Source organism: Cupressus sempervirens, chromosome 8 (assembly GCF_028749045.1).
Source record: "Cupressus sempervirens isolate cs-2001-9-10 chromosome 8, ASM2874904v1, whole genome shotgun sequence".
NCBI lineage: Eukaryota > Viridiplantae > Streptophyta > Pinopsida > Cupressales > Cupressaceae > Cupressus > Cupressus sempervirens.
Window position 1 is genome coordinate 580,661,846 of NC_143125.1, and position 24,971 is coordinate 580,686,816.

General features: G+C 37.3%; 1 protein-coding gene across 1 annotated transcript in view; it reads left to right on the top strand.

The window, feature by feature from the left end:
• Window positions 1-1,504: 1,504 nt before the first annotated feature.
• The window catches only part of LOC149543755 (uncharacterized), a 124,085-nt gene continuing 100,618 nt past the window's right edge, over window positions 1,505-24,971 (top strand). The window contains exon 1 of the mRNA XM_089798448.1: window positions 1,505-1,746. Coding sequence (XP_089654574.1) covers window positions 1,635-1,746 — 112 coding nt within the window. The 5' untranslated portion in view covers window positions 1,505-1,634. The remainder of the gene's footprint in view (window positions 1,747-24,971) is intronic.

A 24,971-nucleotide genomic window follows, 5' to 3' on the forward strand; every position in this document is an offset into this window, starting at 1 on the left:
TATATTAAATTGTGATATGCCATTGAGATCCAACTACATTTTTTTTATAGTCAAACTCATTGAGTCTTCTTGGTTCACATGAATCCATCTCATGAGAATGAATGTAACAGTTAACACTTATTATATCTATGTGATGTTCATAGAGGTGAAGCACCATGATTTCTCGGGATGCCATCGATCCCAAGACTATTTTAGCTCAAAGGCACTTAACTACAAAGTTTCCTCCATGATTAAACGCTCTCTGCTTGCAACTCCATTTGTAAAACCTTTAGCAAACATTGTGCCATATGAACCATTTATTGAAAAGTCCCTTGAACTTGTCAACTGATAAGTAGGAAATATTATCCACAACAAGTCAAGTTATAATATTGCTATAATGATTCAATTGTATAGTTTTTTCGAGTCAGACTAATTCATTTATGGAAATCATGAGAATGAATGAAAAAATTAGCAACCGTTGCATTCAAGTGATGATCAAAGAGGTGCTAAAACACTTTGTCTTCGACTTCCAAGAAAGTCACTCATCTCATTTCAACACCTAGTGTGTGACTTATAAAATATTGATTAGAAAGCCCAAGTTGATCTACAAAATGCCAACGTGTACCATTCCTAGGCCTTACCGGTTGACGCATCGATAAAAACTGCTCGTCAGACAATGTATGGCGCCTATCTTTCCCAAACCGGAGCAAGATGAAGTAATGTTCGTGTCAAAGAAAGTAGAGGCTGCAAATTTATCGTACTCCAGAGAAGGATACAAAGACAAGACTGACCGCTTTTGCAGATTGGGTCACCAATCTATCATTTAGCCTCGTAGACTGTCACTAAAATCTATCATTTCATTTCATTTCATTTCATTTCAATGGACTAAAAAGTAAAATGGAGTCGAGCAGATATAGTCTAAAACATCTGCTAATTTATCTCGGCATGCATAGAGCATATCCTTACAATCTCCACGTTTCATGCAAATGTCCTTGGCAGCCACTTGTTGCCCATTTATCAGCCACCATGTTGTCCACAAAAATTCTGTTAAATTTTTTATTATTCAAAATGTAGAAATCATAAATAGTCGCCTTTAACTGTGCTTGGAACTTCGCGTCCGCCAAAATTGGAGACGGTTAGGAGTAAAATTAAATCCCTTTTCCATAACCATTTATTTAAATTATAATATTTCCTTGTTTCAAAATTTTACCGTATTTCCTTGTTTCAAAATTTTACCGTGCAATTTTATGAAAGGACATTGATTCGTGATTCCTGATAATACAGGAAGTAACGGCCAGGGTCGCTATAAAAATGCTGCCGCACCGCGAAATGCTATTGCTAGTTATATTTGCGCTGGTCAACCTGTCGTCATTAAAGTTCTGTTATTAACTGCAACTTGTTCGAGGTAATTAAATTTAAATTTAAAATCTCATGGTAAGATGCGTTGTCGCGAACAGACTTCCTAAAAGAAATGGAGGGGTAAACAGCACGAAATGCAGTGAATTGAAAAACATTTACTGTACTATTTGTTGGCAGGACCGAAGACAAAATGCACAGTGGGCACTCATCATTTTGAGAGGACATGCGGGCGCAAACGGGCACAAAGTGGTTGGAAATTTGTAAATGCCTTTATATTTATCACATTCTTGGCTTTTATGTTGAGCTGTTTGTTATTAGAAATGGCGGTGGGTGAACAGAGCATTTCAAGCATGTTTTGTATGATGTTCGTGTTGCTATGCACATTACAGGCCCAGGGGTCAGATTCAGGTATGCATTTGATATTGTTCGAATTATTAATTTTGCTTTTATCGGGTCAGATTCAGTAACCATTTCACATTTTAAAAATAATTTTCTGGCTTCATCTTCAATTCATTTATTGATTTTAAATTTGGTTGTGCTGGTGGTGGTTATTTCTTCTTCCCCAGCTTAACCTGAATAGTATATTTAAGACTTGGCAAACTTAAGCTTCCTTGTTATTAACTTTCAGCAACTTTAGAACTTCCCGAAATGGTAGATAGCAGGCAGTAAGTTTCCATCCTTATTGAACATTTTTGTTTTCATTTCTTGGTGGAATAAATTTTGGACGGCAACCTTAAAATGCTAATTCAAAATCTATTATTTCTGGAAGCCTGAACATGATGACTGTCTCTTTTTATTTTATTTCAAGGATTCCATTGTTCTACTGTCATGTGAAGGGTTAGATTCAGGCATGCATTTAATATTATTGGAATAATTTAGTTTGCCTTCATAGGGTCAGATTCAGGTATACATTTTATATTTGTTCAAGTAATTTATTTTGCTTTTATAGGGCCAGGTTCAGGCATTCATTTAATATTGTTGGAATAATTTAGTGTGCTTTTATAGGGTCAGATTCAGGTATACATTTTCTATTTGTTCAAATAATTTATTTTAGATTTATAGGGCCAGGTTCAGGCATGCATCTCATATTGTTCAAATAATTTATTTTGCTTTTATAGGGTTAGAGTCAGATATCCATTTCACTTTTTTGAATTTTTCAAATAATATACTAGTTTTTCTTAAATTTATTTATCTATTTTTAGTTTGGTTTTGGTGTTTATTTCTTCTTCATCAGCTTAACCTTGACAGTTTGTTTAAGATTTGGCAAAATAGCATACTTCATATCAACTTTCAGCAACCTTAAAACTTCTGAAAATGGTGTTTAGCGGTCTGTATTTCACTTTATTTCGAAAAGCAAGCTTCCATTCTCTATCGAACATTTTTCTTTTCATTTCTTCATTTCCTGAATGACTTTTGAACTCCAAGTTTAAAATACTAATTCAAAATATTTATTCTGGAAGCCTGAACATCTCTCTCTCTCTCTCTCTTTCTCTCTCTGAGGATTTCATTGCTCTACTGTCATGTGAAGGGTCAGGTACAGGTATGCATCTCATATTGTTTTAATAATTTACTTTTCTTTTATAGGATCAGATTCAGGTACCCATATCACATTTTTCAAATAATTTTCTTAATTTTTTCTTGAATTTATCTATTTATTTATATATTTTGGTGTGGTGGTGGTGGTTTCTTCTTCATCAGTGTAACTTGAATATTTTATTGAAGAATTGGCAAACTTAAGCTTACTTTGTATCAGTGTTACGGGACTCGGACTTGCCTCTGACTCGGAAAGTCAAAATCCGACTCGGACTCGGACTTGGACTCGGCGACCGGACTCGGCAAGGACTCGAAAAATTGAAAAACTCATGAAATTCAAAGATTTTTAAGGATTTTAAGATTGTTTCATGCATCTTTTAGTCAATTAACATCAAATACACAATAATTGAGATAAATAGAAGCTACTTAATACACATACACAATTTTTGCATAGATCACATAAGTATAAAAGCGAATTTTTAAAAGAAAAAAAACTAAATAACATAATATAAAGTTATAAACTATAAAGTAACAAACATAGTGTCACTCCAGTATCAAAGACTCAAATGCCTACAACATTCTTGAATTACAAAATCCATGTTATCAAATTCAAATGTTCAAAACATATATCAAAATAACAACTAGAGCCATCCTCTGTCCTCTTACGAGTGCGCCTAAGATAAGTCATGGAAGACTCTAGAGCCATCCTCTCTGCCTGTGTCTGAGGCTGACCCTGGACCTCCTCCTCATCCTCATCATCATCATCCTCCTCATGCACATAATCCTCGTCATCAGCCTGGGATCCATCACTCCTAGCCTCAAGGTCCTCCACTTTGTCTCTTCGTGCTCTAGCCTCCTCAACTGCCATCGCTACTACCTCAGCCTCTCGATCCACCTGATCTACCCACTCCACATCTTCATCACTGAAGACAGGATCATCCACCTCTGTGTTCCACTCTGCATGAGGATCAACATTCTCTAATACAATCGGTGTTGTATCGGTGCCAAGGATCTGTCTATGGCGAAGGCGAACGTTGCAGTGAACAAAGACAAGATCATTTAATTTTTGCACTGCCAACCTATTGCACTTCTTTGAGTGTATGTGCTCAAAAAGACTCTAATTACGTTCACATTTTGATGCACTTGATGGCTGGCTCAAGATGCGAATCGCAATCCTCTGTAAATTTGACACCTTTGTGCCAAACATCTCCCACCATGCATTTGAAACATGAAATTTTTGAATCATATCAATCACTTTGAATTTATTAAATTAAGATGGTAATAGAATTACTATTAGAAATTAGGATATAGAATCAAAGATTTTTAGTGTTTACCAGGCATCAATGCTGTTCTATTTTTCTTGCAGAACTCTCGTGCAAATAAGTCCCCTTGAGCTTTCTTAAATAGCTCAATCTCACGAACTATATCTGTGCTAACTGCTGAATCAGGTGACATTCTCTCTACAACATCGTAGAGGCCACTCCACACCTCATCATCAGCCTTGAAATGTGGGTTGAATTGGTATGCTGGATTAAGGAAGTAGGCCGCTACATGTATAGGCCTGTGAAGTAGATTGTGCCATCGTCTATCAATGACATTCCATGTAGGCCCATACCTATCTCGATTCCCTGCAAAAAAAGAGTGAATGGCCTCATTCACCCTATCTATGCCCTCATAAATGTAGCCCATTGAGGGCTTCTCTCCATCAGCAATTTGTAGGAGAACAATAAGCGGCTTTACAAACTGCAATCATTATGAAAGTTGGAAAAGAAATAATCAGCTTTAAGTTTTTTCTTTAAAAAATGAACAATAATTTATAACATAATTTTATAAACAAAATAAAGTTGAAATGAGGACAAAAAGAAAAATTACTGTCACAATATCAGCAATCGGTGTCCAAAAAAAAGGCTCGTCAAAAATATGATCAGCTGCAACAATCCTTGCAGTGGTCTTTGCATATGATGATGCAAGCCACTCCTCACTGACAAACATGCGTCTCAAACCTCCTTTTGAATCAAGCAAAGATTTCAATGTGAGGAAGTTGGTTGCAAATCTAGTGACCTCTGGATGAGACGACTCCCTTTGCTCATTGTGTTTCCTCATGAGGTTGAGGACCCATGTATGATTATATATGAATTTGCATACACTCCTTCCTTGCTCTATAACTGTTTTGATCCAAGGGAGTTTGCCAAGATCCTCTAACATGAGGTCAATGCAGTGAGCAACACAAGGGGTCCAAAATAGGTGAGGGTGTCTCTCCATAAGAAGCTTTCCTATAGCAACATAATTTTCTGCATTATCAGTAACTATTTGCACCACATTCTCCTCACCCACATCTTTTATCACTTTATCCATTATCCCACAAAGATATTGAACATTCTTTGTTTTTCCTGAGGCATCAATGGATTTCAAAAAAACCGTGGCACCTGAAGAAAAAGAAACAAATTAGTATAATAATTAATGATGAATCATAATTTATAAATTCAAAATTTATAAACTTAACCACTTAAGTACAAGTTCTACTTCTAAATTTTTAATGTCTAAGACTCTTAAGTACAATTACAGTTTACTTGATGAAGAAACAAGAAAGTAGAGGAGTGTTCTACTCCTATCAGTCCAACCATCAGTCATGATGGTGCAACCTTTTTTCTTCCACAGCTCATGTTGCTCCGTGATTTCAACTTGTGCATCAGCCACCCTTTGGTTCAAAATAGGGCCTCCTAGCTCTTTAGCACTAGGGGCTTTGAACCCCAGACCATAAACAGCAACAACATTGATTCCAATTTGCCAATAAGGGGACCTAAAACAAATAGAATAAAATTTAAAGTTAAACAAATTAGTATGTTATAAATAAATTTGAAAACAAAATACAAATTAAAATAAACAAAATAAATATATTATTGAAAGCTGAAACTTGTAACTTTGAAAGCAAGAGAAGACTTAAATTTAAATTTACATAAATAATTACCTTGTTGCATTGAATGAAATGTTGTTGTAGATGAAGTCCCCAAGTGCCAATTTTGCATAATCATGTTTATCCTTGTTCCAACCCATGCCCTCAAGCGATGGCTATGAACCTGGAGCCGTGCGTGGAGCAAACATAGAATCAAGTGTTGATTTTTGCTTACGAATGCGAAGCCCAATGCTCACACTCGTAGAAGCAGTGGTATCCGTAGGTGGAGTAGGGGATAATGGAGAGCGAAAACTAGAAGACCCTTGTTGGGCTCCAGCTAGTTGTGCCATTTCTTCATGTTGCTTCTTTTTCAATTCTTTTTGCTCCATTTTTTCTTCTAAAAGAGTTTGTATGTCTCGCATAACATCTTGAGGTACATCTTTGCATTTTTTAGCGTTACGTCTAGGTATGTGTGCTAGGTGATACTTCAATCTATTTATTCCTCTCCCATTATATACCACACCACAATGCCAACATATAACAACTCCCTTTCTGTGCCGTGGGATGGCATGTTTCCAAGCCCTATCCCTTGCTATTGCACTTGGGTCTACATTAAAGTTAAATGGAAGCCTATTTCCACTTCCCTCACCTTGTTGTTGAGACATTATATCAAATTTCAATAAGTTACTGTTCGCTGCCAGCCTGCTGCAATATGAATGTAAACAAAATGAGAAGTAAAAAAATAGTAGACTAGTAGTAGAGAGTAGAGACCAAACAAATTTAAATAAAATGAGAAATAAAAATACTAAAAAAATACGAATGTAAAAGTTTAAAACATAGTATAAAACAACACAAAGAAATGCAACAACAACTTGTGGCTTACCTCTTCATATTTGCACAAGCAATGGAAATGCAAGTTTGTAGAAACCTCCTCCAAATGCTCCCTTAAGCTCCTCTCAATGCTTTAATGCAAGCTAGAAAGATGCACAAACCATTAACAATCAATACGGGAGAGCAAACCGGTTTGTTGATTTCTCTCTCAAAACCCCAATATTCTTCTCTAACTCTTTCCTCTCTCTTGTGAGCACAAGCAAATGGTGGAATGACTTTTTTAGATCAATAACATGTTATACAAACCAAAAAAGTCCTATTAAACAAAACATTTTTATGTTTTTTGGTCTTTTCCATCTCACCCACCGACGAGAGTCCTGGCATCGGGACTTGCCGAGTCTGATTGGACTTTGCCAGGACTCAGCAGAGTCTGAGTCCAGAGGCAGTCTGTCTCGGACTCGCAGAGTCCGAGGTTGTCTCGTCGAGTCCTGTTATATTGCTTTGTATAGACTTTCGGCCGTTCTAAAGCTTCCCAAAATGTTTGTTAGTGTGCTGAATTTCATTTTACTTTGAAAATTAATCTTCCAGTCTTTATTGAGCTTTTTTGTTTTCATTCTTGGTTTTCTGAATGACTTTTGAATGCAAGTTTAAATACTAATTCAAAATATATTAATTTTGGAAGCTTGACATGAGTTGCCTTCTGTCTTTTTTTCTGAGGATTTCATTGTTCTACTTTCATGTGAAGGGTCAGATTCAAGTATGTGTTTCATATTGCTTGAACAATTTGTTTTGTTTCTATAGGGTTGGATTTAGGTGTGATTTCATATCGTTCAAATCATAGTTGGAAAACTCGGACTCGGCAACAACTCGCCAAGCCCCCCAAAAGTTCAATCGGGAAAAACTTGGCCATTTAAAAAAAAAACCTGAGAAAACTTAGAAACCTAAAAAAATCGCTAAAATTTAATTCAAAATACATCTTTTGCAAATTTCAATGAGAAGATGCATCTAATGAGTTAATTAAAGAGAACACAAAAGAAACAAGTAGGAGTTTAGATATATATAAATGCATAGTGGGTACAAAATCGCATTCTCATTCGGAATGCTGATGGTGGGAAGCATAATTGTAAATAGTTTGTGTCAAACTAGAAGTAAAAACATCATTACTATCACATCTTCCTCTTCCTAGCTCTACTAACATACTGTAATTCTCTATTTTACATAATATATATAGGCTTTTTCTCTTTTGTTTTTAACATAAAGAAATTATATATATATATATATATTTGAAAAACTTGGCGATTTTTTGTAAAAATTTGGCAATTAATTGATGATTTTTTCACAAAAACTCAGCGATTTTTTCTCTAGCCGAGTCGTGATTAAACTTGAGAAAAACTCGCCAGTCCCATAAATTCAGCGATTAATAGAAACTTGCCGATTTTTCGGCAATTATGCCAACTATGGTTCAAATAATTATTTTGCTTTTATACTTTTAGATTCAGGTACCCATTTCACATTTTGCAAATAATTTATTCAATTTTCCTAAAATTTATTCATTTATTTTAAGCTAAGTCATTGATTTGTTAGCCTAGGTGTTGGATACAAAAGCTAATGCAGGCAGATTCTAGATGTGTCCGAAAGCTTGTGGCTGGCTTTCGAGAAGCCTCCACAGGGCATCTGGACGCATCCAGTGGCACCTACAGGCCCAACGCCTAGAAAACAATAAAAAAATGCCAAATAATTTAAATTTTCTAATTTGCATGTGCTCTATTCTTTTTTTAGCATAGTAACACGAGGATGTGTCCCCCCCCCCCTTTTTGCCCCATGTCTCAGAGACTTCAACGCACTGGGGACTTGGGGACTCCATCCCCCCGTCTCTAGCGACGACACCAAATTCCGCCAGCTCCACTGAGGATGGGGAACATCAAGATGTTGACTATTTATGTTTAATGTTCAATGTTCCAATTCAATGCAATGTTCAAGCATTTACTCTTTTACATCTTTATATCTTATATTACAATACATATTTTCGTAACGAGCATTTTAAGTACCATATATATATATCCCCCCTCCTGTCCCCCACTGTCGTTCCCCCACCATCCCCAAATTAAGGCTCTTCTGTCCCATTGTCCTGAAAACTTGTCCCCCTGTCTCCCAAGGCGGTGTAACTATGTTTTTTAGGTCTATTTTTTGCAACGAAACCCTAAAATGACCCTAAAGGTGAATGTTGAAGCATTCACAAGTCATTTTGTAACTTTGTTTGCAGCTACTTCTCATTTGGTCTCCATTTTGCATTGTGAAGGCAACTTGAGCATTTCAAAGAGGATCAATCGGAGGGTGAGAGATAGTAGTACAGAAGCACCTAGGTAAGGCTAATTGGTAACCTAGGGTTCCTAGTCTAGTTTTGGCTTGTAGTGGCCTTAGCCAAGCCATTAGTGTAATAAAGGGGCTGAAGAGTCCTAGAGTATGATTTAGCCATTAGGAGGTCTAATTAGGTCCTCAATGCTACTTGTTTGTCCAAAGTTGCTAGGTGATGTGCAAATTGTTGTCATTATTGTTAAAGATGGCAAATGTGCATTTAGAGGGCTAGATTGGACAAGTGGGGTGGAATGGTAGTTTCATGTCCTAAGTGACATATCCAAGCATTTAGTAGAGTTTTAGAAGGCTTTGACCAAGCCTGGTCCAGTTAGAAAAAAATTGTCAAGTAGCATGACAACTTTGCAAAATTGCAATTGCAAAAAGTGCAATTTCGAGAAGAAGGTGGAATAACCACTTCAAAGTAGTTGTGACATGTGTGTTGGACCTATAAAAGGCCTCCCTCGACCTGTGACAAGGGTTGGATGGTATTGTGAAGAAATCTTGGTTAATAAACAAGTATTTTGTTGTGTTATTTTACCGTAGACAAAATGTTTTTGCTTCATGGGAATATTTCATGGACTGAACTCCGTACTATAACCTGTTTATAAGCTGGTAGATGTAATTACTTAACTTTGTGTGAAGTTAGATAGGTTGTTGATTCCATTTCTTGGCACTTTTGTAAATAGTTTGGGTTTTGCACTGTTGTTGCTTTGAACTAGGCAGTTTTGGAAGATCGGGTCATAACTCACCTTTCCACCATGGCATCTGTACGATCTCTTGGAATGTGTGAGGTGTCTCCTTGTACTATAACCATGCAAGAGCTTGGGCCCTGTAAAGCAAGTTTGGCCTTTTTACAGTGATGCCCTAGGTAAGCCAAGTGAGCATGGTTAGGGATCACAGTGATTGAAACAACATTGGATGGGACTGCGTGTATTGGTTGCTTCAATCCAAGTGGATGGAGAAGTCATGTGCCCAAGGAGAAGTCCTGGTGACATGATTTGATAGGGATTTGAACAAACCTTGTGAACTCTATCAACATATTGGGGAAACCCTTAAATTTAGGCTTAAAAACAACAACCCACTGTACGGACAGGTTGGGGAAATGAGACCAGGGGGATCTCAAAGGTCTTCTAAAAGGGTATCAGGATATGCAGTTTAATTACCCCCTTGTTAAGCCATTTTTTGAGTTGTGTACCAAAAGGTGAGTTTGGAGGTCTAATTCCTTGTAGTCCTTTTAGGCCTAGTTTGGAGCAAATTCTTGAAATTGATAGAGATCTCTATGAATTTTGGGTTGATGAGCATTAGAATGGTCCCAATGCTCTAGGAGTAATCCTCTCTCTCTCTCCATTTTGGGTAGGTTGTGCTCATGTGTAGACATTTTGGTGTGGGCGACCTAGTAAAGCATCTAAGGAGTATTGATTGGATGGAGTTGAATTCTATATTGGTGTGGACAAGTTGAAAGAAAGGAGGATTGGGAGTGCAATCCTTCTAAGTTAGGGTTAGCGTAAGAACCCTGATAGGCCAAAGAAGTGGCCTAGAGGAGACCCCAGGAGAAGTTAGGGTTAAGGAGTTGTTGTGAGATTTTCATACCATACCATCGCCCCAAAATTTTTGGGGACCCCCCTTCTCGGGAAATCCTTGGCAATTTTCATGGGTGTGTGTTACATCCCAATTTTTGACCTAATTTGAATAATAGTCGCGGAGGTTCACATGAAGTTAGTTGGCAGTTTAAATTGTTATAATCTGACAAAATGGTAAGATAGTCGTTATGATTTCAAGTGAAGATAACGTGCTAGTTGATCGTTAATCACAAATTCATGGAATTGAGAAGATGCTTAACCATTGTGATTATTTATAATTAAATAATTTATTATGATAATGGAGAATTTCCTTGTAGGAAGCATGTCGAAGGGGTGGAAGCATTGTCAAAAAAGAATTAGGCAGGAGCATCACCATCATTGAGCAAATGGGTTGAGGACCTAGCAACTCGAAAATATGATACATCTGTGGGACTCGCATGAGCTATTTAAATAAATCATTTAATCAAAATAATTGAATTATAAAAGGTACCTCAAAAGAAGTTAAATGATCTTTCATCATATTATATGTCTATCTACGTGCATATAGATATAAAAATGATTTGGCACCATTATGTTTTAATAATTTAATATAAAGTGATGTTTGCATGTACATATATACATATAAGATCATAATAATATTTGAATTATAATAATATTCAAACTATAATCTTCCAATTCTTTTCTTTCCATTTTAATATTCTTTCTTTTAATTGATTAACACTTGGCATGATAAATCAATTTAATATTTGGCAATTCGAATTGTCTTATGATCTTCCAACTTTATCTTCCAACCATTTAAATTTTCTTTGTTTTACCTGATTTTATATTTGGAATTTTGAATCGGTTATAACCTTTTGAAACCGATAGAAGCCAAAGAGTCTTTTTAAGACCTTTTTATATCTTGAGTCAGATGGAGATTAGGAGAGGCAAGAAACTCTCATATCTGACTTCTATTGTTTCCTAACACTCGATTTTTATATTTTCAGATATCCGAGTTTTATATTTTTATATGGCGTTTGACATTTAGTATTTCTTGATGGACAACCTTCCATTTGTATCGCCAAGTCTTGGCTTTATTGTGATCCCTAGGTGTTATTTTGATTCGAGAGAGGGAGCCATCGTTTAAATCTTTTCCATATACTCGACTTCCTGCCTGCAGTGATTTACAACCTTGCCAATCGATACTTCAGCCTTCAGCACATCGATTTCATAGTTTTCATTGTGACGACTTCTTGCAATAATGCTTGTAAAGATTTGTTAAAGCAAATTACCATACAGGTATACTTGCTAAGGATAAAAGTTCCTATTCACTGTGGTGACATCTTTAGGCGAATGGAGGAAAACTGAATCCATTCAATTGGCAAATTCTCAACCAACTCCGAATTCCTAACAGGTCATGGGATTATAATTCTATATTGTTTATTTATTTCTATAGTAGCTGGCTAGGCTCAAGATTATCTTTCTTACCCATGATTTCGTTATAAGCTTGCTGAATAATCCATGAAATGATCAATGAATCTTCTTCTTACTTTATAGTTTCCTGATTCATCATAAAAGGAGTCGAATAGTCTCTCTCATGGGAGAGGTTTCCAATGCAGTAAACCTGAAATAAAAGTATAATAACATCGAAATCCTTAGCAACATTTCTTAGCATTTAACGTGATGATACCTTGTTTGAATTTACATATTGACTTTTTAAAAAAATTTAACCTCGTTCCTAGTAAGTGAAAGCCAAGTATCCTTAGTATGGATCCATAAATCTTTCAGTCATTGGATATTAGAATTAAACAACCAATTTTGATAGAACTTAATCATGTAATAACAGATTGTGATATGTTGGAATATATGTTAATTATGAAATAGTTGGGAAATCAACCAAAAGAGTAGGTTGTTCTGATAATTCCGAACACCTGGGAATCACTCGGCTGTGTAGCCAAGGAAACGGGTGATGAGGTGAGAGAAAGGAATCTACAATAATATGAATCAATATTAGTTATGACATAACAAGATTTAATACTTTTAAAAGGAAACATATAATAGCTCATGCAAGATCTTGTTTAATGCATCTCCTGCTATTAAGTCGAGAGGTGTGGTTAATACCAGGATGCTCAAAGGATGACTAGATGATCCCTGTCTATTTCGGGTAGGGAGGGCCTTTCTTGTTAGAGATTGTGTGGGGATAAAGTTATGGTCCGAGGTTGGGTGGTTAAGCCCCTAATAATGTTTCGCCTGTCCCGAAGATGTCAGATGTGCGTCAGACAGAGATAAACTATGCATTCAATTGTTTATTAGAAACAAGCATTTTTACTTTTATAATATATATGCAAGATTAAGGTAAGGTTAATTGAGTTATTCTATATTTAGTTGCGAGAGATAGTTTTATTTGGTGGATTGTTATCTTTTATTTATATGAATAATAAATATGAGTATATCTTCTAATCATATGTTATTGCCATAGTTAGGCAATCGGAAGAAAATGAATGATACAATGGTATTTGAAGCTCTAATTGATTCCATGGTATCTGAAGCTGTAATTTGATACAATGGTATTTGATGCCTTAAATGATCCAATGGAAATTGAAGCCCTAAGTGATACAGTGATATCCGAAGCTCTAAATGATTCAATGGAAATCAATGCCCTAATTGATGCAGTGGTTTGTGATGCCCTAATTTTATGTAGTGGTATTTAATACTAATCGTCATTTGTTTATGATAGAGTTGTATTTGAATGATAGTCGTTATAAGATTTTGTTATAGTGGTATTTGTGGACTGATTTGGGTGATTGCAGAAGCATTCTTACAATGATTTATTGGTTCAAATTCCATGGTATGTGGATTTCAATCTCTATAGTAAATTCATTTGATGGTGTTTTAAGTTCATAGTTAAGAAATTTTGTTTAATTGATTTTTTACCGTCAATCTCTTTCATATGATCGAAACTGATTTAACTGTCTTCCTATGAAAATGAAATGATAACTATATTCTTTTGAATATGTTAGTTGTTAATTAAGTCCCGGGAAAATGGGATGTTACAATGTGGAGAATTTTTTTGTTTGCTTTAGCAAATTTTGGAGTTGTCTAGAGGTTTTTTGAATTGGCGATTTTACACCTTGGATGTCTTGGTCTCTAGGAGGGGATTTGGTTTATTTTCACATGGTGTGAAATTGGATTTTTCAGAACATGTAATTTTGTCCTTAGACCCAACAGGATTCAACAACAACATTTTTTCGATGGTTAGAACGATATCTGGTAGGATAAAATTGTAAATTTTGGACTTAGATGGATTTTTGAAAAATTTGATATAATCGTATAAGCTTGAGCATTTCCAAAATGAATTTGTGGACTTTAAGTTTTTTTGGAAATCTTGAAAATTTTTAGGTGAAAAGGAATTCTAATAGTGAAATTGAATTTAGAGTTTGAATTTTGATTAGGAAAAGGATTTATTTTGTTAAAAAATGGAAATTGTATTGCAAAATTGAAATTGGATTAAATTGCAAAATCTCATTATTTTGGTTGAAATTTTGCCTCAGGGATTTTAGAAATGTTAAAAGAAATTGGTAATTTGGAATTGAAAATTGATTTTGGCTTGTTAGATTCGATTTTAATGATATTTTAATTGCCAAAATGTTAAATGAAAATTTTGACATCTCCTAAGCTTACCTTATTTCTATTTTGTAATTCTGGATCAAACTGGCAATTAGAGGGGGAAATTTCGCTATGGGGCTTAGTTATTTTTGTGTTTTATTTAAAACTAGGTCATCTTTGGGGGTTTAACTTAAATTTTGTTTCCCTCCAGGTAGGTCGGCCCACTTTGGAGGTCAACAAGAGGATATAAAAAGGCGCTTCTCCCCTCTTGTTTCCTTATTTATTTCCACTCCCTTTGCTTGAAGTTGGGCGATTTTGGAGAAGAAGATCTAATTTTGCAAGACTGGCAGCGATTTTTTGGGTTTGATTTTCCTCCTAGAGCAGCAAATTTTTTCCTCCAGCTATGGCAATTTTGTCTAGTAGAGAGGCAAGGCAATTTGAGATTTGATCGTTTTTGCAATTGTGGGTGATTTTGCTACGGAAATTTTTTGATTTGGAGTAGATTTTTCTGCCCTAGGGCAGTGATTTTCCTTCAAGTTGGGCAGTTTTGGCAAAGAGGTCGAAATTTGATGAAAGGAGCAGATTTTTGCAAGCAATTCATTTGCTAGGGCATCACATTTTGGAGGAGGACTGAAATTTCTGAGATCAGATCTGAATTTGAAGAGGCTCGATTGTTGGTAGAAGGCAGATTTAAGGTAAGATTTTCATTCATTTTTAGAGGTGAAGATTGGTTTCAAAGACGGATTTTATTCCTTGTTCTTGCTTGGTTCATTTCCCTTATTTTCTTCTTGCATTTTTCATCCACCACTTCATCATTTCCATTGATAGGCTGAAGTTTGGAGATTGATAAGTGTAGATTTCATGATAGGAAACTTGAAGAGGCGAAAATAAGTGGTAGTCCCAACCTAGGATTGGAGTTTGGAGATTGATTAGTGTAGAGATAGGATTTGGAGAGGTAGAAATAAGCTAGATTCTATCGATAGAAAGAAATTTGGAGATTGATGAGTGTAGTCCATATCATTTAGAACGAAGGGGCAGAAATAAGTGTTTAGGATGGTGGATGTTAGTACAAGCAAGAACCCAAAGGGAACGAATACCAAAAAAAAAAAGGAAGACATGATACCTAAGACCATCTTCATCTTGAAAGTGAGGTGAATAACTGATATCAATATTGACACAGTGAACATGGTACAGTTGAAGGAAGGACAATCCCCCATGGCGAAGAAGATCTACAAGAGCGAAATTGTACACACAGCGACTTTCTTTCCTACCTTGCCTTGTTCGGAATTGGTAATAGAGTGTGCATCTCAGATTGATATTGTGACCAAGTCCATCGTTTTTGATGAAGGGAAGAGAGTGTCTGCTAACATCAACAGACAAGTGGTCAAAGAAGTATTTAATATTCCCCAACATAAAAGCATGGCAGTAGTAATGATGGATCAAACAACCAAGTTCTTTCAAGATAATCAAGATGCCCACTTCATTCATCTAAAGAAAAGTTGGTTACATGAAGGCAAGAAGGGAGTTACCAAGTTGTCAAAGCTCACCAAGTTAGATTTCAAATAAGAGTATGGCGACCTTATTGTGCTTCTTAGCCAAATCATGGGCGTGGCTCAAGGTATGCAATTCGAGAACTAGATGTACTATTTTATTGATGAAATTGAAAATGGAAAGAGAAAATTTGATTGGGCTAGAATTATAAGTGAAAATTTAGAGTTACAACTAAGGACAATACAAATTCAAAAGCAATTCTACATGGAGTCCTACCTTTTCTATCTGATTGCAAGACTATATGAAAATCTTGGACTCAAGGCCTTAGGAGTGATTGGCAATGGACTGAGGCAATGTTTGGTGCTTGAGTGCTATTCACAGCTTCATTTGCACAACATCAAAGATTATAAGAGGTTTTATGATTCCTTTGCCATGAAGATGGTAAGAATATTACAAGGGACACCTGCTAGGAGGCTCTCATCGGAAGCGGAAGAAAAAGTTAAGAAGTATGGGAGTTGGTTCATCCAATTTCCGCAATTCACATGTATTAGAGTAGCAAGAAGTACAATTTGTCGCAAGAAACTTCCAAGGTACCCACCTAACAAGATAGTTTTGATGGAGTTGGCCAGGCAACTTGAGCATTATGACAAGGTGATGAAACTTAAAGGTGAGGTGGGGATTACCTTCTCATTTGGAATAGGCAATGATATTTGCCCCAATCTTGTCGCCTTTGCAGTTGTGGAGAAGGAGTTAGAATGGTATCATCTAGGATGGTATAGAGCAAGACAAGGATTCGATCCTAATGGTCTTATCAAGGCATCTCATGAAAACACATTCAAACATATTTCTACTATTGAAGATTTTTTGGCCAATACACAGGATGACTTTCATGTGAGGAAGCTAGCTTTCTCAAGATTGTCAGTGGGCATGATGAGGGCAATCAGATGGAGAGATCTTGATATTCCCGATCAGTTGGGAGATGATGAAAATGTGCTAATGGAAGATTATGATATAGTGGATGTAATAGAATTGGGTCTAGTGGATTGGGATGATCATTAGTATCCTTCTTTAGAGGCAGTTACAAGGACAGTTGATCTACACATTGAGTCATGGTACAATGAGAAGTTAAGGCAATTACAAGGTTGGAAGGTACACCTTACTTATGAGAAGATGAAATCGGAGTAGGGTCCAACAGAGTTAGTCGGATAGAAAGGTGGGGGTAGTAGCCAACAACAAAGAGTAGTTAAGAGCAAGAAGAGAAATTTGGAGGTTGAGAAAAGTAAAGTACATCAGGAGCCTCCAACAAAGAGACAAAATGCAACATCGTTAAGGGAGAGCATAATTGAGGCCAGGAGCCAAGAGGATAATGCAAGTGGACAAAGGGTCTCGACAACGGTGAGCTCTGATTTGGAATCAGGTGGTTACAATAATAGTACCGAATACTCTCCTCTCTTAGAGAACCCACACGGAGATTGTATGACGGTCACTACTGAAGAAGAGGATAGGCCAGTTGATATTGAGGAAATAAGTCAGGCACCTGAGGCCATTGGTGATGCTTTGCCAGTCAAACCGAATCCAGATTTGGGGAGATGCATTGCACCACTATGGTTGAGGCAAATGCTTATGCCAAGAGGCGAGGTGGTGACTGTCCAAACAGTTGAAGATATTCAAGGGTTAGTGGAAAAGGAGGATAGTGAGAAACATAAACAAATTGCAAAAACGGTGGCAAAGGTAATCAAGAGTGATGATGATAGTCATTGAAAAGTTTAGATTGCTATACTAAGGGTTAGCAAGGCAGTGGGTGAGATTGTAGCCCAAGAGTATGAGATAGTAGAGCATAACTTGGGAAGAATCACGGATGACATGGAATGTGAGGAGATCTAGGAAGGCATGGTTTCAATTAGAGAAAGGTTGAGGAAAGCAAATAAGAGGATTGTAAAGTTGGAGGCCGAAAACAAGTATTGGAGAGATTGCCAGTCTATTCAACAGTTGCATTAGGCAGCCTTTCCGCAAGATAGCGGGAGCAACATAGAAGAGATATCGGCTCAGCTGCATGAAATCAAAAATTGGATTAGTGATATAATTCAAGATGGAAAATTTTTTTTGCCTTCCTTTATCTTGACATTTAGGTCATTGGTGGCTATTAGAGACAAATTTAGAACATTTGAAGGGGAGTGGAAGGATTTCCTTCTAGTCAAGGACTTAGCCATTCCCAGGCGACAGGCATTTATTGGGCTACTAGAGAGATATTTGGCAAGAACCAAGTTGGTGGATGAAGGAGAAATGGTATGTTGGAGTCTTGGTATGTTGCCTTGACCATCAGATTCAAGATACTTGAAGAGTTACAAAATGAGATTGCACAACACAGCCCAGGTGTTGACACTTCCATTTCAACCATGATGACTGATGTTGGGGTTGCACTTGATTTTGAAGATATCAAAGAGGAGAACGTCAATGAGATAGAGTTTAGATCAAGATTGTATGAGTTGGGGAAGGTTGCCATCAAGAAGAAGCATTTGGGCACCCTTGCCTCCCTTAATGCCTTTATCAGATATGCGAAAGAGTATGAGAAGGATCATGAGAAGACACTGCAAGCAATGAGCAATATAACGAATTCAGCTGAGCTCAAGATGAAGCACACGCCTTGCCCTCCTATGAAGGAAGTCAACAACAAGCTAGCCAAGTTCATTGCCTTGGCTAAGAAGATGAAAGAAAAGGGTGGAATTATATTAGAGGATCATTTGATGTAAGCCCAAGTGGCAAATTCTGTTTTCTTCTTGGGTAGGATAGGTATCTGATTCTGATTGGCTACCATTTTGGTGCCTTCTCATTGGTTGCCACTTTTCATTTTTTTTCATTGGTCCATTGATAAGGTGGTGTCTTCTCATTGGCCAATGGGGTAGCAACCTTAATTAGAGTTTTTGGGATTTGATCTGGATCCTTGATTTTGCCACTTAATCTCTACTTTTGGTCGTAATTTTGGCCTCTATATAAGGCAATTTGCTCTCATTTGTAAAGGGTTGAAGAAAATTGTTTCTTAGATAATACCGAAATTTCTTCTCTTATCATTGTTGTGTCTTGCATGGTGGTTAAGAACACTTGGTGTTATTGCATGGTTTCTACTTCCAATAGTTAAAGTTAAATTTTCATTGAAGTTGTTAAAGTAGATTTTATTTGGGAAAGTTGTTAAGCAAGAGCAAGAATAGATGGATAGTTGTATGGTGATATTAATCGATGTTTGATAGGGATCCATAAATTAGGACACTAGCATCCTAGCGGCTTGTTAGGAAGCCTTGCATGGTAATCTAATCTCTTTTCCTTGAATCATTGCATCTATGGAGGTAGCACCGTTGGTAAGCTTTCATCAGATTTGATCCCCATCATTTGCTAATCTTTCCATTCATAGGAGTAGAAGTAAAGCACCGAGTAGTTTAGTAGTTGAAGTTCATTCAAGTAGAAAGTTAGAAAATTTGAGCATTGGTGACGCACATACCCTCCATCATTGCCATCAACATTATTTGGAGCTAGAATACGTTGCAAAGCTAGATTTCATCACCATTACAACAAAAGTTCGACATCCTTGAAAGAACAACGTAAGTCTGCCCATGTAATTAACCAATAATCATATTAATATAACTAAGTTAGTATCCACAGATGTAAGGAACCTTGGAGTTTTTCTCATGTCCTTCATGAGTATTTACTTTTCAAGAGAGGGTTGAGTGTTTGATATTCCATATCAAGTATTGCTATATGTTATGTAGTGGTACAAAACTGACATCAATAGGAGCAAGATTTGTCCTTATAGTAGATAGCTTTCTCTAAGGATTTCTAAGCATTTAAGGTAAGTGTTTGATCCCATTCTTGAGTATTTTGATGGATTGTTTTGAGTTTTTGATGATTTTATTTAAGTTTTTGAAGAAAAATTTCAAAGTTTTTACAATTTTTTTAAAGAAATAAAGAAGCAAGTTTGGGTATCTATTTTAGTAGTTTTTTTTTCACTTGAATGCTTGATGTTCATAGTTGTTTTCCTATTAAAAATTTATATATCTTCTAATAATAGGTTGCAAGAAACTAGATTTTATTGTGCAAGAATGACCACTAGTGGTAGTCAAAGTTCAATGGGGTGGGGGGGGGGGGCGGAAGGAGGGTGAGGGATTGATAATTTCAAAATTGATATGGGATCTTCTTTGTGGAGACATACAACAAGGGTGTCACAGGTTTCAGGAGGTGGCTCATACTGTTGGAAGTGCAATTATTGTGAAAGCAAGAAAGGAAAATCTTTCAATAGCTCATATTCCTGGGTGAAGCTTCATTTTATGGGCCCTGTTGGCAGAGGATTTGGAATGTGCAAAGGCAAAAATGGTATTGGGATGACTAGTTCAGAAATAGTTTCATGTGTAAGAGAATAAGAGGTTGCTGATGCATTGGTTGAAAAATCAAGAAAAGCTACTATCAACCTTCATCCTCAAAGAGCGAGATGCATACACCCACTGAACTAATTGTATCCTTCCAACACCCATTCTTGCATCAGGAGAGGATGAGGAAGAAGTGGGAATTGAAAACTGCAAAAGAGGCCCATTGCACACCACATTTGAAATGGAGTATAGAGACCATGGTGATGAAGCTATTGCATGTTGCTTCTATGCAAATGGGCTTCCTTTCAACTTTGCGAGATCACCATATTGGAAGGAAATGGTGGCAGCAATAAAAAAAGCACCAGCTGATTACACAAGCCCGAGGTATGAAAAGGTGCGTACAACTCTATTGCAACAAGAGAAGACACATATAGAGAAAGGCCTTCTACCAATCAAAAAATCTTGGAAAACTTTGGGTTTAACTATTGTGTTAGATGGTTGGAAAGATACAAAAAATTGGCCACTAATTAATGTGATTGCAATGTCCAACAAAGGGGCAATGTCTTTGAAGGCGGTTCATTGTGAGGGGGAAGTGAAGGATTCCCAATTCATTTCTAGAATTCTCGTTGAGGCCATCGAGATGGTGGGCGACGAGAATGTGATACAGGTGGTTACAAACAATGCCAAAAATTTATGGGTGTGGGTGCTTTGGTTGAGAGTTGGTATGACGATTATTTTTGGACCCCATGCACCGTACACTTCCTTAACTTGGTCATGTAAAAGATTGGCACTAAAATATATCGAGTGAAGAAAATATACCAGGAAGGGGAGGAAATACAAATGTTTGTGATGAACCACCACATGTCACAATCCATTTTCAGATTATATTCCAAATTGGAGTTGTTGAAGGTAAATTAATTTTTTGAAATTATTATAATTTTATTGTCAATTGACATGTTAACTTTCTTAGGTTGTTGAGACCTGTTTTACATCTCATACAATTGTTATGAGACGACTCCTCAAGGTGCAAGATGCATTGAGCCAAATGGTCATCTCTAATCAATGGGGCATATGGAAGGCCTTAAATTTAGAAAGAGCCAAAAGGGTCAGGGCTTTTGTCTTGGATGGCAATTGTTGGGCTTGTTGAGGTGTCCCTTGCTAATCAAACTGATATTTTACTAGGGAATTTTTAAATGTTTTGGTTAAATAAGCAAATCTGTGTCATTTGGATTAAAGTCTAACTCCGTGACACATATAAAAACTTATAATCATGACAAATGCATGTAATAAGCAATCTGTAATATTCCCTTTATTCAACAATATATATGATACTGAAGTTACATTATCAGAATATATATAAGGGAACGTTTGGAACTTGAGTAAATGTGAATCGCCAACAGTTCTTCAGAACCCTTATTTGCTGCCGATAGAAGATAGTCCAATTGTATCGAACCCTTGAAAAAAAAATGCAACCCGTGAATAAAATCGTTTTAGAATATGTCCGCCGGAATTAAACGCAGACTCGGTGAATGAAACCTGAGGATGGTTGCCATTTTATTAAGTAAATCGTTCAACCCCTGAAGTGATCGAGCTGATGAATCGCCCAAGTTCAGACCCGAATTTCGCTTCCAAATCTCTTCACGGAAATTGGCGCCTGCGAGTTTATTGTTGCTTGAATTTTCGTCCTAGCGATATTACTTTCTGATGCCGAATTAATCACAAGGAAAGTTGCCGGAAATCCATTGGCCCGGCACTTATTTGCTTTGAAGGAAGACGCTGCCTATATTTCTTTCGCTATTGACTGAATTTCCTCCCTTTCGTCATGAGATGTAAATCATACTCTAGTCTGATTACGACCGATATTCTTGCTTCCATGGTAGATTTCATCAATCCTGCACTAACTTGAATGCCGGCGATTTATTCCTCTCAGATAATTGATAATGCAAAAACCCTCACTTGGCCTTAGGCCACAGATTTCAACCTTGACGAGATGACTGTAATGTCACATCCAGTTTTGCAATAATTCGGGTGATATCTCACACCCTCAAAATTGCTTATCGATGGGAGTTTTCGTTCCCAAAGATAACTCGAGAATTTGCAGACCAAATGACTACAAATTGCTCCAACTGAAGAAGAAGTTGAATCCACAAAACCGTTTGTGCAAATGGGTGCCTCTTGTCCTCTATTTATTCACTTTTTTGAGAAGTCACTGGAAACCTCCAGAACAACTTATTATAATGTATTTAATTATTAATTAACTTTATAAAATTAAATAAATAACTTTATAAAGTTAAAGTACAATCTCAATTCAACATTAAACAAGTAGGCCCCACTTACTGGATAATAACTTTCTGAGAGCAAGAATGTAATCATCTGTCAACTGAATGACTCTCTTTCCAAACTCATTTGCCTACGAGAGCCAATGATAGGCAAATCCCCGATAGAAGTTAGTTTGCTAGAAAGGGGACATGATAGTCCGCCCTTCCTGAAATTGCTTGTCCTCAAGCAATCTCAAAGCTGGATGCTACAAAATTGTTTCATTTTCCCAAATGGCATCTTCAACTGGTAGATCTCTCCATTTAACCAAATATTCCCTGATGACCCTTCTGTAGAGCTGTTTTTCCTTACTTTCCAAAATGAATTCCGACACTAAGATCAATTTCCCTTCATCATCCAGAGGAGGTAATATTGTAGAAGGTACCACATTCTGCCCCAGCGCCTTTTTGAGGCGCGACACATGAAACACATTATACACTTTGCTATCTGCTGGAACCTCAAGTTCATAAGCCATTTCCCCTATTCGTCTGGTGATCCTGAAAGGCCCATAATATCTAGGCTTAAGCTTTTCTGACCCACTTCTTTTAAGAGTAGATTGCCGAAAGGGCTGAAGCATGAGGTAAACCATGTCACCAACCTCAAAGCTTCTCTCAGTTCTCTTCTGATCTGCATACTGCTTATATTGATTCTGTGCCCAAGCAATGTTATCCCAAAGAGTGCTAATAATATCTTTACTTTCTTGAATCAAATCCCCGGCACGTGGAACCCGGATATCCCCCATCAACAAATCAATAAAGCTCGGTGCATCATACCCATATAATGCTTGGAAGGGTGTCATCTGAATTGACATGTGAAAAGTGGTATTTTAACAATATTCACACAAATAAATCCATCTTACCCATGCCTTCTGCTGATTAGCCACGTAGTTCCTCAAGTAGCCTTCCACCCACTTGTTTACTATCTCCGTCTGTCCATCAGTCTGCAGGTGATAACTAGTACTGGGTGTGAGCTCAGTGCCACATAATCGAAACACCTCCTTCCAGAAATGACTCAAGAATTTGCTATCCCTGTCACTGACAATACTACGGGGTATCCCATGTAACCTGAGAACTTCTCTGAAGAATACCTCAGCTACCTGTACTGCTGTATAAGTCGTGATGATGGGAAAGAAATGAGCATATTTCGTTAGTCTATCTACCACCACATAAATGCAATCACGTCCCTGAGCCTTGGGCAACCCTGTAATGAAATCCATGGATATGCATTCCCACTTCTGTCTCGGGATGGGAAGTGGCTGTAGGAGTCCTGCTGGGAAGGTGTGCTCTTGTTTATTCTGTTGACAAACAGAACACTCACGAACATACTGCAAAACATCCTTCTTGAGTCCTTTCCATGTAAACCGTTCCTGCACCTGTCTATATGTTTTAAAGTACCCGAGATGACCAGCTATGGGTGAATCATGAAGAGCCCGCATAATAGACTGTTTCACCTTTGATCCTGGGACTAAAAGAATCCTGTTCTTGTAAATGATCAAGTCATCCACAAGTGAATACCTAGTATCGACAATTGTCCCATCAACTATCCCAGATGCCCAAGAGTCTCTAACATATTCTGCAATAATCAGATGCTTCCAATCCTCAGAGATCTCAATCATCGAACTAAGGTGCGGCCTGCGTGACAAGGCGTCTGCTACCACATTCTGAGTGCCCTTAACATATGATATATCAAAGTCATATGCCTGTAGCTTACTTACCCATTTCTGCTGTCTATCATTGAGATCTCTCTGCCCAAGGAAATGTCTCAAACTGTTGTGGTCAGTTTTTATACAAAACTTACCACCTACTAAATACTGCCTGAACTTAGCTAATGCATGCATGATAGCTAACATCTCCTTGTCATAAATGCTGAATGTTTTCTCTGGCCCACGGAGTTTCCTGCTCTCATATGCAATAGGGTGTTTGTCCTGCACCAAAACAGCCCCAATACCATCTCTTGAGGCATCACACTGAAGTTCAAATGGCTTCGAGAAATCGGGCAATGCTAGTACTAGGCATGAAGTCATGATCTCCTTAAATCTGTCAAAACAAGCCTGTGCCTTTGCTGTCCAAACAAAAGCTCCCTTCTTAAACAAATCTGTCATAGGAGCCGCATGTCGCGAATATCTGCAAACAAATCTGCGATAAAAGCCACATAAACCCAGGAATCCTCTCAGCTGGGTCAGGTTCTCAGGATTAGGCCACTCCACAATAGCACGTATCTTATCAGGATCCATCCGTACTCCTTCTCTACTGATAATATGACCTAAGGATAATAACTCGGTCATGCCCAAATCACATTTGGACTCTTTGGCATACAAGGACTCTGCCTGCAAGGTATTCAATACTGTCTCTAAATGTTCCATATGCTCACGCCATGTCCGACTGTATACCAAGATATCATCAAAGAAAACCAACACAAATTTCCTCAGCTGATGATGGAAGACCTTATTCATGGTGGACTGGAAAGTAGCTGGTGCATTGGTCAACCCGAATGGCATCACTACAAACTCAAAGTCTCCACAATGACATCGGAAGGCAGTCTTCTCTATGTCTTGTTCTCTGACTCTAATTTGGTGGTAACCCGATCTCAAGTCTATCTTACTGAAATAGCATGCCCCATGTAGTTCATCTATCACCTCATCAATTCGTGGAATGGGATATCTGTTCTTAATAGTCTTCTTATTCGGCATTTTGT